The following is a 12,741-nucleotide window of genomic DNA, read 5'->3' on the forward strand; positions in this document are numbered from 1 at the left end:
GGTCGCTTGAGCCGTACGGCCTCGCGGGGCCGGTCCCACTTCGATCGCCGGAGCCGTATGGAGTTGTGCGGGGCTGGTCCCGACATCGCGCGGGGCTCTGAAAAACTGACCGTGTTCAATAATTCCGCGCGGCAACGGCCTGCCGGCCCGCAGCCACCACGACGCCGTATGCACCGCCTCGACGGGCATGCGCAGCATCTTGACGCCGTATGCAGCGTCTTGACACCGTACGTCACGCGCGAACTTCCCGCGGACTTTGCTCGAACTTCACGCCACTCACTTGACCTTCGCACGGCCCCCGCTTCCGGTTTGGTCGCGCTGGCCGCATGCAGGTCGCATGCTCGTGGGACAGGCCCTTTACGAAGACCTCCTACGACCTCGTGTCGGCCATGCTGCGAGTATGAGTCGAGGGCAAACTCGCCAGAACTCGCAGATTAGGTCGCCCAAGTGGGACAGCCCCTTTATGAATGGAAGGTGGAAGTGTAATCCGAGCAGGTGTAATCAAGGGAAGTGGAATCGTTAGCTATAAACACCAAAGAAAAATCAGCAATATTTGAAAAGTTGGATATTTGAAATGAAACACTTGACACATTAAATGCAAGGCATGTTGCAGTACTCTAAAGATGATGCAAGGGCAGGTTTTCAAACCTGAGCCCCTGTTCTCGAAGCACTAAAAAAAAAATCCAATGATGGTCTACCAGTGATAAGGAATAGCCACTTCTACAAACCACACAATTCTTTTTTGGAAGTTTGCAACCGTTCACTGGGAACTGATGTGGGTTATGATTGATAGAAATTTTAAAATTAATTTCTGGTTCCTGAATTGGTAGCATTTGAGAAAATTAACTTGGTTACATTTTCAAATCCTATTTATATATTTTTTTAAAGAATATTAAAAACACAAATTAAATAGAAGCTAAAATTACCATATGTCAGGGTATTTTCTCTTCTGCCGGGAATACTTGATCGGGTTGTGTCGTAATCGTAGCTGAGAATCATTGCGTCCCCCTCAATCATGGTGATACGTTTTCGATATTCTTGATCCAAGAAGGAATTGGGAGATTCTGATCCCTTATGCACCGGTTTGCCTAAAATATGTCTGCTGGGCTCTTCTATGGGAAGGTTGCCTTTTTCATCCCTTTTATGTTGAAAAAAAGATACAATTCAACACTTCTGTTTATCTTTCAAATTAAGCAAACAGAAGTCAAACCAATGACACGTTTGTAAGAAAGAAATATTTATATTATCAAAAGAAACGTGGTGCCAATACTCTTGAGCTCTCAGATTTAAACGTAATATTTTTACTGCATTTCTATATAGAATGGTTAATCTACACACCTGCCATTTGTGAGAAGACTGTGGTCTGTGGACATTGTATTAATTATACATTACAGTGTACAGATCACTCTATACAGCACAAATAATACAGCTGCAGATCTTTCGCACAGCACTGTAACCATGGCCATCTCAAACTATTCAGGAAAAGACAACACCAGGATCAGTCAACTTTGTCATGGAAGGCATTAGGTAAGGTCATGGAAGGTCTAAGTGGGTGGGTCATTTTTTTTAGAAATATGATCAACAATTTGTTTTGTTTCCATTTGATAAAAATCCTTTTGAAGCCATTCTATTCATGTTGAAATGTTACCTACAACTTCCCTCAGCAACATACATCACAGTTTTGCTTTAAGTCTTAACCATTAGGTGGGAGAATGAATTGGCTGTGAAGCCGCCGGGAGGAAACTGCTGCGATTCCCCACTGTCAGAGAGAAAGCCACCTGGTTTTGTCATCCACTTTAAACATAGCGAAGCATCGTTGATGGGAAAATTCCACTTTTCAGACAGGATGATGTAAAACTTGGATGAACATAAACTTGAATCAATTCTGTTGTAGATGAACAAGTATTATTTTTCATGACACTATTCCCATTTCTGCCACAAATCTGAGAAACAAAGGCCCATGTTTTCATTTTACACAAATGCTGTGATCCATTCTATAGACTCACCCAGCAACATTCATCACTAGGCAGCAAATACCAAAGTCTAGATCTACCAGTTCTACGGGGCATGGATTAAGAATCACTGAAGAGAGAGAAAAAAAGGGGGGGGGGGGGGGGGAGAACGGAGGCCTTCTTCGACTATGTGGTAAGGACTTTTCATTGATCATGACATTGGGTACAAGTTGCTAACTAATGAAATGCATTACTTCACACTTTGTCAGGAAGGATGGATAAAGCACCAAGTATCTGAGTTAATCATGTTCTCACAAGATCAGACAACAAGAGTTCTGGGGCAATCAATGTATTTTTAGTGCTTCCTTGAATTCTGCAGAGGCCAAAAATAAAAGTGACAACATCTTCATACAAGCAGCTCACAATGAGTAATTTTATATACAAAAAAAAAACTGACAATGTGAACCATTCTACTTTGTCAATCACCTGCCAAGGAGAGAGCAGTTATCCACACATTCTACAACTCAGCCAGGTAATTTGCGTCAATCATCCCTGACAGCATTGTTGAGTGAATAAAGAACATTTGCACGTCATACTTTTTTGTACGAATTGCGCCGAGACTTGTGAAGTGCAGGAATGTATTTGGGTTTAGGAATCTTGTACTTTTAATAGTTGGGAAAGGTCAGGCGACATGGGAATGGGCAGGGGACAGAAATGATGGTGGAGAAATTGAATCGGGAAAAAGTCAACAGAAAAATACAAGTAAATGCAGGTGAAAAAATGCAGTCATTTTGTGAAATAGCATTTACATTTTTCAAAAAGCGTTTAAAAGGAGCATCATTTACACCGAGCAAGCAAATGTTAGGAAGCTCTACAGTGGCACCATTAAAAAACACACGCAGTTGATGTAACTGCTTTTTAATCAAATACAGTTGTAGCAAATAAATCACAGAGAACAAAGACAATGAACAATGGTCAATTTAAAATTATTTTTGGATGCTGCTAAAAAACCAATACCAGGCTTACGTATGATTGGATTTGATTAGATTTATGGTATCTTCTCACAAAACTATCTTCAGAGCAGTACATTGTGCTAAACAGCAACGGCATCTCTGTTAAGACAGTGTTGTGGGAATAAATCAGCAGCAACAAGACATCCAGAACCAATGCTACATTATTTTGTTCATTTGCAATCAATGCCTGTTGGCACATTAGAAGCTTGCTGTGATTCTGCAGCTCCATTTTGGATCTGCATTTAAGAGTGGGTTGGAGAATTTTGTGTGGTCCTGTGATCCCTGCTCAGTGATCTGTCAGCACAGGGTTGTTCCTACGATTCCAAGGATGGCTGTGCACTCCCACGTCTTGTTGAACTGACCCTTCTTATTATGTGGTTGAGACAATAAACATTGGAAGAGTATTTAATCACTTAAACATTTCTTTTGCAGAAGTAAGAATCTTTACTCTTTTTGTTTATACAGAAGCTCCCAAACCAAGGAGGCACCCAAATCAATGCTGAATGGTTTTCACCACTATTAGCATTGAAACAGGAAACATCCTCCTACAAGTGGCATAGTTCTGAGCTATGTCAGCTTGTAAGAGAAGCCATTGGAAGACAAGCTTTGTTCTCAGCAACTAAATGATATCACTCTGAAAATGGAATTGATGGACAGACTGATTATTATCAAGAAATCGCATAATGTTAGAAACCATGGAGCATTTAACAGCAAAGGTAATTCAGAGGAACCTGCCATTTGAAAATATTCTCGCTATAATCTGCTTCCAGTGAAAGCCAATCTGCTAAACATAATCAGCATCCAGAAGGTGATTAGTGTTTGTACAAATCCTATAGTCAATGAAGGAGAAATTTGTCTTGTAAACACAATGCATGTAAGAATATAACTTGCTTGTTGATTGAATGCAAACCAATGCATGAAGGTAAGTAAAACGGGTGTCCAACGCTCTCACATACGTTTAGCATAAGAGACCAGGATTATATTTTGTTCCCTGATGTGTTCTGATTTCTTTGAGGCACTAATATGTTATATTTTGACGTACTCACCTGGTCCTTTGAAAGTGTGGTTTTCATTGACTGAATAAAAAGACCGCTCTAGTGTGCATAATGTACTCCACAAGGCTACTATTAGTTCTTTGAACTTGTTTGGATTGCACTGCAACCTACGGTTTTCCAACAAGCCCCCAAAACAGAATTTAGAACATGCTAACAGAGGGAAATCCTTAAAAACTAGTGATGCCAGCCTACAACATCAAGGAAACATCTCATAACTTCTCCATGTTTGGTGCAGAAAACAACAGTTTTGCTTTAGCAATCTAAGGAATCTTTTCAAACTATACTGACAATAAAGAAATACAGTTCAATAGACAACCACTTGGGTATTTATTAGTCTAGTTTAGTTTAGAGATACAGCACGGAAACACCCACTAGGGACTATTTTTTACATTTACACTAAGCCAATTAACCTACACACCTGTACGCCTTTGGAGTGTGGGAGGAAACTGAAGATCTCGGCGAAAACCCATGCGGGTCATGGGGAGAACGTACAAACTCCGTACAGATAGCACCCGTAGTCGGGATTGAACACAGGTCTCCGGCGCTGCATTCGCTGTAAGGCAGAAACTCTACCGCTGCGCCACCATGCGTAAAACACCTGGGCAAGTATTAACTTCTTAACTTGGTAAAAGCAAGTTTAGGGCAGGATTGCAATTCATGAATGAGCTGTGTAAATGCCATCTATTGGAGGGTTATCTACCTCAACAACATTTTATTGGTAGAAGAGGTACTTGCAAATAACAGGTTCCACTGCAAATGTTTTATGTGAAAAATGTACGATTTTTTAAAACAGCGTTTCTTTCCATCTTTAATCGGGTTTATCCAAATTACACTTCCTCAAGCGAGATATCCATAATTCCTGCCCGAAGAATTTGCACTGAAATGGCATCAATTTATTTGGCTACTTTGCACTAAGCCCTCTTCTCTATGATCAGATCTCGTCCATTCAGTGCTACCCATATATAATCTGTGTTTAATAAAACAACGTTAGCAAAATGAAAGCTGAGATTGTAACAATCACAAATACATTCAAACAGATTTTGGGCTTCAGTATGTCTAAGCTGGAAATGCCCAAAGTCAACCCATGGTGGGTCGAAAGTCGAATGAAATATGACCATATCCCAAAAATGTAATTGAGTATTATGATCAGCAGAGAAAAATAAGAAATATTAAAAGATTGTAGCCAGGAAGCTACTGCAACCAATTTTATTGAAGGGATATATAAGCGCACCTATACCAAATATTATTTCCAGTTATTTAACGGTCAGAACTATTCAAAATGAAGAGGTTAATACATATGTAATTGGCCATCAAGCCCAGGCCAAAAGATATTACCCATTAACTGCAACATTTCCTGGGGATCATTTTATACAGTCAAAGAATCACAGAGTGATACAGCGTGGAAACAGGCCCTTCGGCCCAACACCCACAGCGGCTGACATGACCCAGGTACACTAGTCCCACCTGCCTGCATTTGGTCCATAACCCTCCAAACCTGTCCTATCCATCTACTTGTCTAACTGTTTCTTAAATGTTTGGATAGTCCCAGCCTCAACTACCTCCTCTGGCAGCTTGTTCCATACACTCACCACCCTTTGTGTACAAAAGTTACCCCTCAGATTCCCATTAAATCTTTTCCCCGTCACAAACCTATGTCCTCTGGTCCTCGATTCACCTACTCTGGGCAAGAGACTCTGTGCATCTACCCGATCTATTCCTCTCATGATTTTATACACCTCAATAAGATCAACCCTTATCCTCCTGCACTCCAGGGAATAGAGTAGAGTCCCAGCCTACTCAACCTCTCCCTATAGCTCAGACTCTCATGCCCTGGCAATATCCTTGTAAATCATCTCCAGATGCATTTCCAGCTTGGCAACATCTTTCCTAGTTTCCTATATAGGAACATAAAGTATGAGAATCAGATCTTGTAGAGGCCATTCTAATGTAAAATTAAAAAGATAAAGTTAATATTCTTTTCATGCAGTACAATTTTGTTTACAATTATATTAAGTCAAGAGTACAGTAGAAATCTGAAGAGATGTTGAAACAATCTAAACTCTGTTTGTTCCTGGCACGGAGAAATATTTAATCTTATTAGTACCACAACATCAGGTTAGAATGGCCAAGATTTCAGACAAAGATTATCTTCGGGGAATTCTGCGAAGAATGCTTTAAAAAAAATAGTTCAAGATCCCTGCATTGAGCCATGAGAGGAGAAACAAAAACAAAAGCTCTTAATCATCCTTGAGGCATTGAAACACTGCCTTACTCGTTTCTCATGGCACAGAGGAAGACTATTCAACTCATCAGTCTATGTCAGCTTCCTATCAGTCACATTCCTCTTTCCCCATGCAACATATTTGTTCTCATGTCCATTAATTCCCCCATTGACACTTGCTTACACCAAGGTGTAATATAGTTACAATTAATCTTCCATCATGTCTTTTGGAAATGGGAGGAAACCAGAGCACTTGTTCTCTATTACACTGTATTCTTCAGCTATCCTATCTAGAGATGAAATAGAGATTGGGAAATGCATCTTTTCCCCATACACATCCTTCATAAGCGCCTCTAGCTGAAATATGCTTCCGAAAAACTCAACGATAGAATCCATCCTCGAATAAAATATTTAATGTCCCACACAAATTTGTCTAAAAGTTCTGAATTATTAATGGCTTAAATTATCGGCCCATCTCACTGTCCATTGGAAACTATTGGTCATTTTATGAAACTTATTTTAAAACCACTAATAGACAGATGATTTAAGCACAGGTGTTGGATCTGAAGGGAAGGTTTTTTAAAAAGTATCCTACTTTATTCTAAGTCTGGAAAATAGCAAAGGACAGTGATATTATGTGAGGAGAAACTGATTAAATATTATATTCCAAACATACTTCAAAGTACATCACCCAAGTATGAACTTAAATTGATAACATCAGGGCAGACAAACAGTTAAATACCATCAGGTGAAACTAAGAGTTTGGAAAGTGTTCACATTGATCGGGTTGGTGGACGCGTACAATTACAACTCAGTAAAAGCAGGACTTGTGGCGTCAATTTAATTAAGCCAATTTAATGAAAGAAGCAGGGGTTAGAGGAGGAAGGATGTTTTTCAGATGGGACGACTGTACCAGAGCCTTAGAGTTTGGTTGTTTGTGGTTTGTTAGTGATTTGGATGTGAATGTAGAAGGCATGATTAGCAACTTTGCTGATGACACTAAAGTAGGTGGTATCATAGACAGTGTAGATGGTTATTAAAAATTACAGCAGGATCTTGATCAGCTGGGCAAGTGGGCTGAGGAATGGTTAATGGAGTTTAATGCAGATAAGTGCGAGGTGCGAGATACCCTAGCCTGGGCAGGATCTTCATAGTGAATGGTAAACCATTGGAGTGTGTGCAGAGCAGAGGAATCTAGACAAATGTACATGGTTCCCTGAAAGTGGAGTCACAGCATATAGGGTGGTAAAGAAGGTTATTGGTATATAAGCCCTCATCAGTCAGGGTATTGAGTCAAGAAGTTGGGCAGTTATGTTACAGTGTACAAGATGAAGAAATGGATAAATATTTATCTATAATGAGCATGGAAAATTATAAGAATAGTTACCCAATGAGATAATTAAATACCATAAGGAATATTTGTAAAAGCTGTGAGAAGGAACTGCAGATGTTGGTTTACACCGAAGATTGACAAAAAAATGCTGGGGTAACTCAGCTGGACAGGCAACATCTCTGGAGAGAAGTAATGGGTGATGTCTCAGGTCAAGAGCCTTCTTCCCGACCCAAAATGTCACCCATTCCTTCTCGCCAGAGAAGCTGCCTGTTCCGCTGAATTATATAAAAGCTGTCTTCCTTAGGTTTCGGGTTCCTTCGCAACAATAGCAGAAACTCATTGGAATCTATTTTAAGGGCCATGTCCAACTCAAGAGTTGCTTATTTAATGTAACAATCCTGATTATTTTCAGTAATGCTCAGGCGCTGAATAGCAAGGAGACGCAGGATGAACTTTGTTTTGCTGTCATTGGCTGAGGGAGGCTCTTTTCTCAGAAAACAGCTTTAAATTGACAGCTAAACAACCAGACTTTAACTCCTGCAGGATGTGGGAAATCAGGGAGACCTCTTGTGTCCCTGACCACTGCACTTGTGGGAGGTGTGTCCAGCTACAACTCCTTACAGACCACGTTCGGGAACTGGAGCAGCAGCTGGGCGACCTTAGGATCATCCGGGAGACTGAAGATGTCATAGAAAGGCGTTAGGCTGCAGTGATCATGCCTCGGATACAGGCAGAAAGTAAAGGGGCGTCCGTTACGAAAGGAAATGGGCAGAATGTGCCCAAATTACCTGTGGCCATTCTCCTCAACAGGAATGCCCTTTTGGACACTGTTGGGGGTGATGACCAGTCACGTGGGAGCAGCTGCAGTGTTCGGGCCTGGCTCTGAGGCATAGCGGAGAAAGGTGAAGTCAGGTAGATCGATAGTGATACATAGGTGACTAGTTGCTCAGGGGGGACACAGGAGATTCTGTGGAACCAAACGAGACTCCAGGATGCCAAGTTAATGGAGTTTAATGCAGATAAATGCGAGGTGTTGCATGTTGCAAAGTCAAACCATGGCAGGATCTTCACGGTGAATGGTGGGGCCTTAGGGAGAGCACTGAGCTGAGGGATAGAGGAGTATGTGTACACAGTTCCCTGATTGCGGTGTCTCTGGCAGAATGGGGAAAAGAAGGTATGATGTACTTTACATCAGTCTGATGTATTGAGTATAGAAGTTGGGACATTATCTTAGTTGTACAAGTTATTGGTGAGGCTGCATTTGAAGTACTATGTTCAGTTTTAGTCACCCTGCTATTGGAAGAATATCATTAAGCTGGAAAAAAGCAGAGAAGATTTACAAGGATGTTGCCAGGATTTGAGGGCCTGAGCTCGAAGGAGTGCAGGAGGCTGAAGGATGATTTTATAGAGGTGTATAATATCATGAGGGGTATAGACAGAGAGAATGCACAGAATCTTTTGCTCAGAGTAAGGGAATCAAGAACCAGAGGACATAGGTTTAAGGTGAGAGGGGAAAGATTTATTAGGAAGCTGAGGAGCGACTTTTTTACTCAGAGGGTGGTGGTTATGGGGAATGGCAGGTGCGGTAATTGAGGCAGGTGCAATAACAGGATTTAAAAGGTACTTGGACAGGTACATGGGTATGAAAGGTTTGAAGGAATATGGGTCAAATGCAGACAAATGGGACCAGCGTAGATGAGGCACCTTGGTTCACATGGACGAGTTGGGCCAAAGGGCCTGTTTTAGTTCTGTATGACTGACTATGACTCTAACTCATTGTTCACTGGCTCAATAGTACGTTATTATCATATTTACCTAGGTACAGCAAATGTCCTTTTTTGTTTTTGTCCAAATTGCTGGGTTTTAAGAGCACAAACGTTTATACGGTTTGCTGCAACTCTTCATACCCAGACTCGTTACCATTACGAGTTTTATCTCTGTTCTTAAAAAAGGAAATACTTACTCGGGACAGGGGTTGTCCAGCAACAAAATTAAGTACAATTGGGAAATTAAGAGATTACTGTTGTTGAAATGCTGCTATTATGTTTAAGAAGTTGGCTGCTGAAAGGCCACTTTTGTGAGCTGTTTTAGACCGTCTCCGAATATGGAATCAGCTATGTAGGATTGAAATGATGAGAATTTTCATTATTGGAGGATAGTGAGCATTTGGAAATCTTTACCCCGGGCAGCAGTGGATGCTCAGTCACTGAGCATAGCCAAGCTTGGGATCTTTGGATTTTGGACTCTTAAATATGGAGATTGGGTTGGAATAGAGAGTCATAGACCCACAGGCTTGGAGAGGCTTATGGTCCACTTCTATTTCTCATTTTGTCAATACAGTCTGTGGACAATACATTAGTTTTGCACAGAAATGCCTCCACAGATTATGGACTCAAGCCCTGGAGTATGTTTTGAACTTATAACCTACTGACTGGTGTACTTAAGAGGCTTAAGTACACCAAACTGAGCCAAGCTGACACTTATATGTACTTGTTTTCAGAAGTATTCCTGAACATAGACACTGAAACATATGAAATATGCATTGGCTACACACAAGGTAAGTGAGATTAGCAATACTGAGCAGATATGGCATTAAAACAGTTTTATATTTATAGGAAGATGCATAAGGCTATGAATAGTTGAAAGGCAAGTATTAATGGATAGAAGCCTGTTTTTTTTCTGTTTAAAGTGCTGACTAAGAATGTAACTTGGAAACAAAGAAAATATTGAGACTTCTCATGGACAATGTCCAGCAGAATATTAATTATGGCGATGTGATATTTCAGATTTGCAATTAAATCAAAATATCAGCATTGGGCGTGGAAACATTTTGCTCTATATTAAAACATATCTTGTATTCACTACAATGGAGACGGCATGAGGGCAGATCAGAACAAGTTAAATCCGCTGTAATTAAGAAAGAACTGCAGATGCTGGAAAAATCGAAGGTAGACAAAAATGCTGGAGAAACTCAGCGGGTGAGGCAGCATGTATGGAGCGAAGGAATAGGTGATGTTTCGGGTCTGAAGAAGGGTCTCGACCTTCGCTCCATAGACGCTGCCTCACCCACTGAGTTTCTACAGCATTTTTGTCTTAAGTTAAATCCACTTGTAACCAAAATTCATCAGTGTGAAGGTATTCTGCAATTCAACCTTATAAAATGTCAGCTTGCTGTATTTTTCATTTGAAAGCTCTGAGGTTTTTTTTTAAGCAAAGGCCAGATTAATCAAAGTTGTTTGCAGTAACTTCAAACATTTTGCACACTTGATAGCTGCTGAGAATTCTGGGATCTACATGTTCAAAGCAGTAGAAGTGACATTTCTGTCAATGAAAGCGAGATTACATTACACTTTAATTCATGTTTCAGCCATAAATGCTTGTTCATAAATATATACCTCATCATAATCAAATCTACAATCCACATACTCCACTAATACATAGCGATGAACAGGATCAAAGAACTGTGGGATTATATGAATTAACGCTTAAAACAGATTTGCTCTGATCTCGGATAAACTGGTTCACAACAATTTAACAGATACATCTCACAGGGACTTACCTGTTAATTCTAGAGATACTGGAACCTCCCAGCCTTCTGCAAAAAAAGTTACACATATAAAGTACCCACAAATACAGCCCACACAATAGCTGGAATTTTTTTTTTTTAAATACCCACAAGCTATTTTGCTATTTATTTTGTCAAATTAAGGTTAAAGGAAATAACAGCAAAAGTAACTCTAAATTGTACAAAATGAAAGCCAAGATGAGAAGCCATGTGCAGGCTTTAGTACAGTTCGGTTTTGGAGACTCAAAGATGTGATTTCCCATTGCTACCAGTTCGACTGTATACAACCATTTCTGGGTGGATGGAGTTTCATTTATACCCTTCTTAACAAGCACGCAGAAAAACTGTGAAAACGGCTGACAGAAATAATAAAAAGTAGTAAAATAACCAAGACCAAGACACTAAATGATGTTCACAGACGGCAGGAAAGAGAAGCCTAGAAATTGGATTGAATCCCATGTCTTTATATGTGCAAAGGTGGGCTGAATCCACTATTTCTGGTTGAAATTGTGCCCTATCAAGTGAGCGCACCTGATGTTTTCACATCATCAAACATGTACCTAATGAGGCCATTGTTCATCAAACCCCCATTCCTCCCCTTCCTGATATAAACTGGAGCTCAAAAGTTCAACGGATAACCAAAGAAGAACAAATTCACTACAACCAGTGGCACATCAGACTACTCTGCTGCTTCAGTTGTTTTTTAAAGGAGCACTCTGCTAACACAACGAGAGCAGGGTGCTGAGACTGTTCCGTGCCAACATTAACAGTGAGAGCTCTTTTCCAGCATTTAAATTATGAGATCTAATGAACTCTGGGAAGGATACAAAAGGGAACGGAACAAGTGTCAGAAAGAAAATAACTCGTTGAGCTAAGTAGAAGTGGCAATGGAGCAGCACTGGTTGGATTGCTCTTACCCTGAGCTGGTATGGGTTCAACATGGACTCAAATAGCTTCCTTCTGTGCTTTCAATGCATGATTTTAGCTGCAGACACTCATTGAATGGATACCTCAGTGGAGAAACCTCTGGCTGCAGTCCAGCAGCAAACGTGCTGGCTCAGCTTTTGGCAGGATCTGCAGATGCACCTGCAGTTTCCACATCTGGCTGAAGCTAGTGTGTTCAGACTCATTTATAACAACACAAGACAGCACAGTACAAAAATTAAAAATCAAAACTGAACTAATACTCTTTCCTATTTCACAAACTCATGCAGGCTTCCAATGTGTTTGCACAATATTGCAGGGTCCCCACTGTCGCTGTGGTCTGGCTATTGGAAGGCTGCTCCTTTTCACTTTGCGTCTTGGACGATGTCCTTGATGACCCATGGGAGGTCTTGCCCTGGGATGAGTCAGTTTCATTCAGGCCACTAGCCCTGGACCACTGGCTGTCAGTGTGCGCAGCAGTGGTGGGAACTGATGGTGTCCTCATGAGTGGCTCGACAATTCCTGACCCTACATACGAGATCACCTCTGGAGGGAATGGGTGGAAAATTGTGCAATGATCTGCTGAGATTGAGACTTCACCTTCCTGATCTTGAGGTGACCAGCTGACAGATCACATACCTCCGCTGCCTGATCCTTGCAGTATCTATTCCTGTCTTT

General features: G+C 40.9%; 1 protein-coding gene across 8 annotated transcripts in view; it reads right to left on the bottom strand.

Moving 5' to 3' along the window:
- cnksr2 (connector enhancer of kinase suppressor of Ras 2) overlaps positions 1-12,741 on the bottom strand; it is a 469,607-nt gene that overhangs the window by 149,786 nt on the left and 307,080 nt on the right. For 4 of the 8 annotated variants that reach the window (XM_033033314.1, XM_033033312.1, XM_033033310.1 and 1 more), the window contains 2 exons: positions 11,134-11,169; positions 927-1,138 (listed from right to left, as the gene is read on the bottom strand). In XM_033033314.1, the coding sequence (XP_032889205.1) occupies positions 927-1,138; positions 11,134-11,169 (248 nt within the window). The remainder of the gene's footprint in view (positions 1-926; positions 1,139-11,133; positions 11,170-12,741) is intronic. The other 4 variants (XM_033033316.1, XM_033033315.1, XM_033033313.1 and 1 more) reach the window with 1 other exon arrangement.

This window comes from Amblyraja radiata, chromosome 14 (assembly GCF_010909765.2).
Source record: "Amblyraja radiata isolate CabotCenter1 chromosome 14, sAmbRad1.1.pri, whole genome shotgun sequence".
Classification (NCBI taxonomy): Eukaryota; Metazoa; Chordata; class Chondrichthyes; order Rajiformes; family Rajidae; genus Amblyraja; species Amblyraja radiata.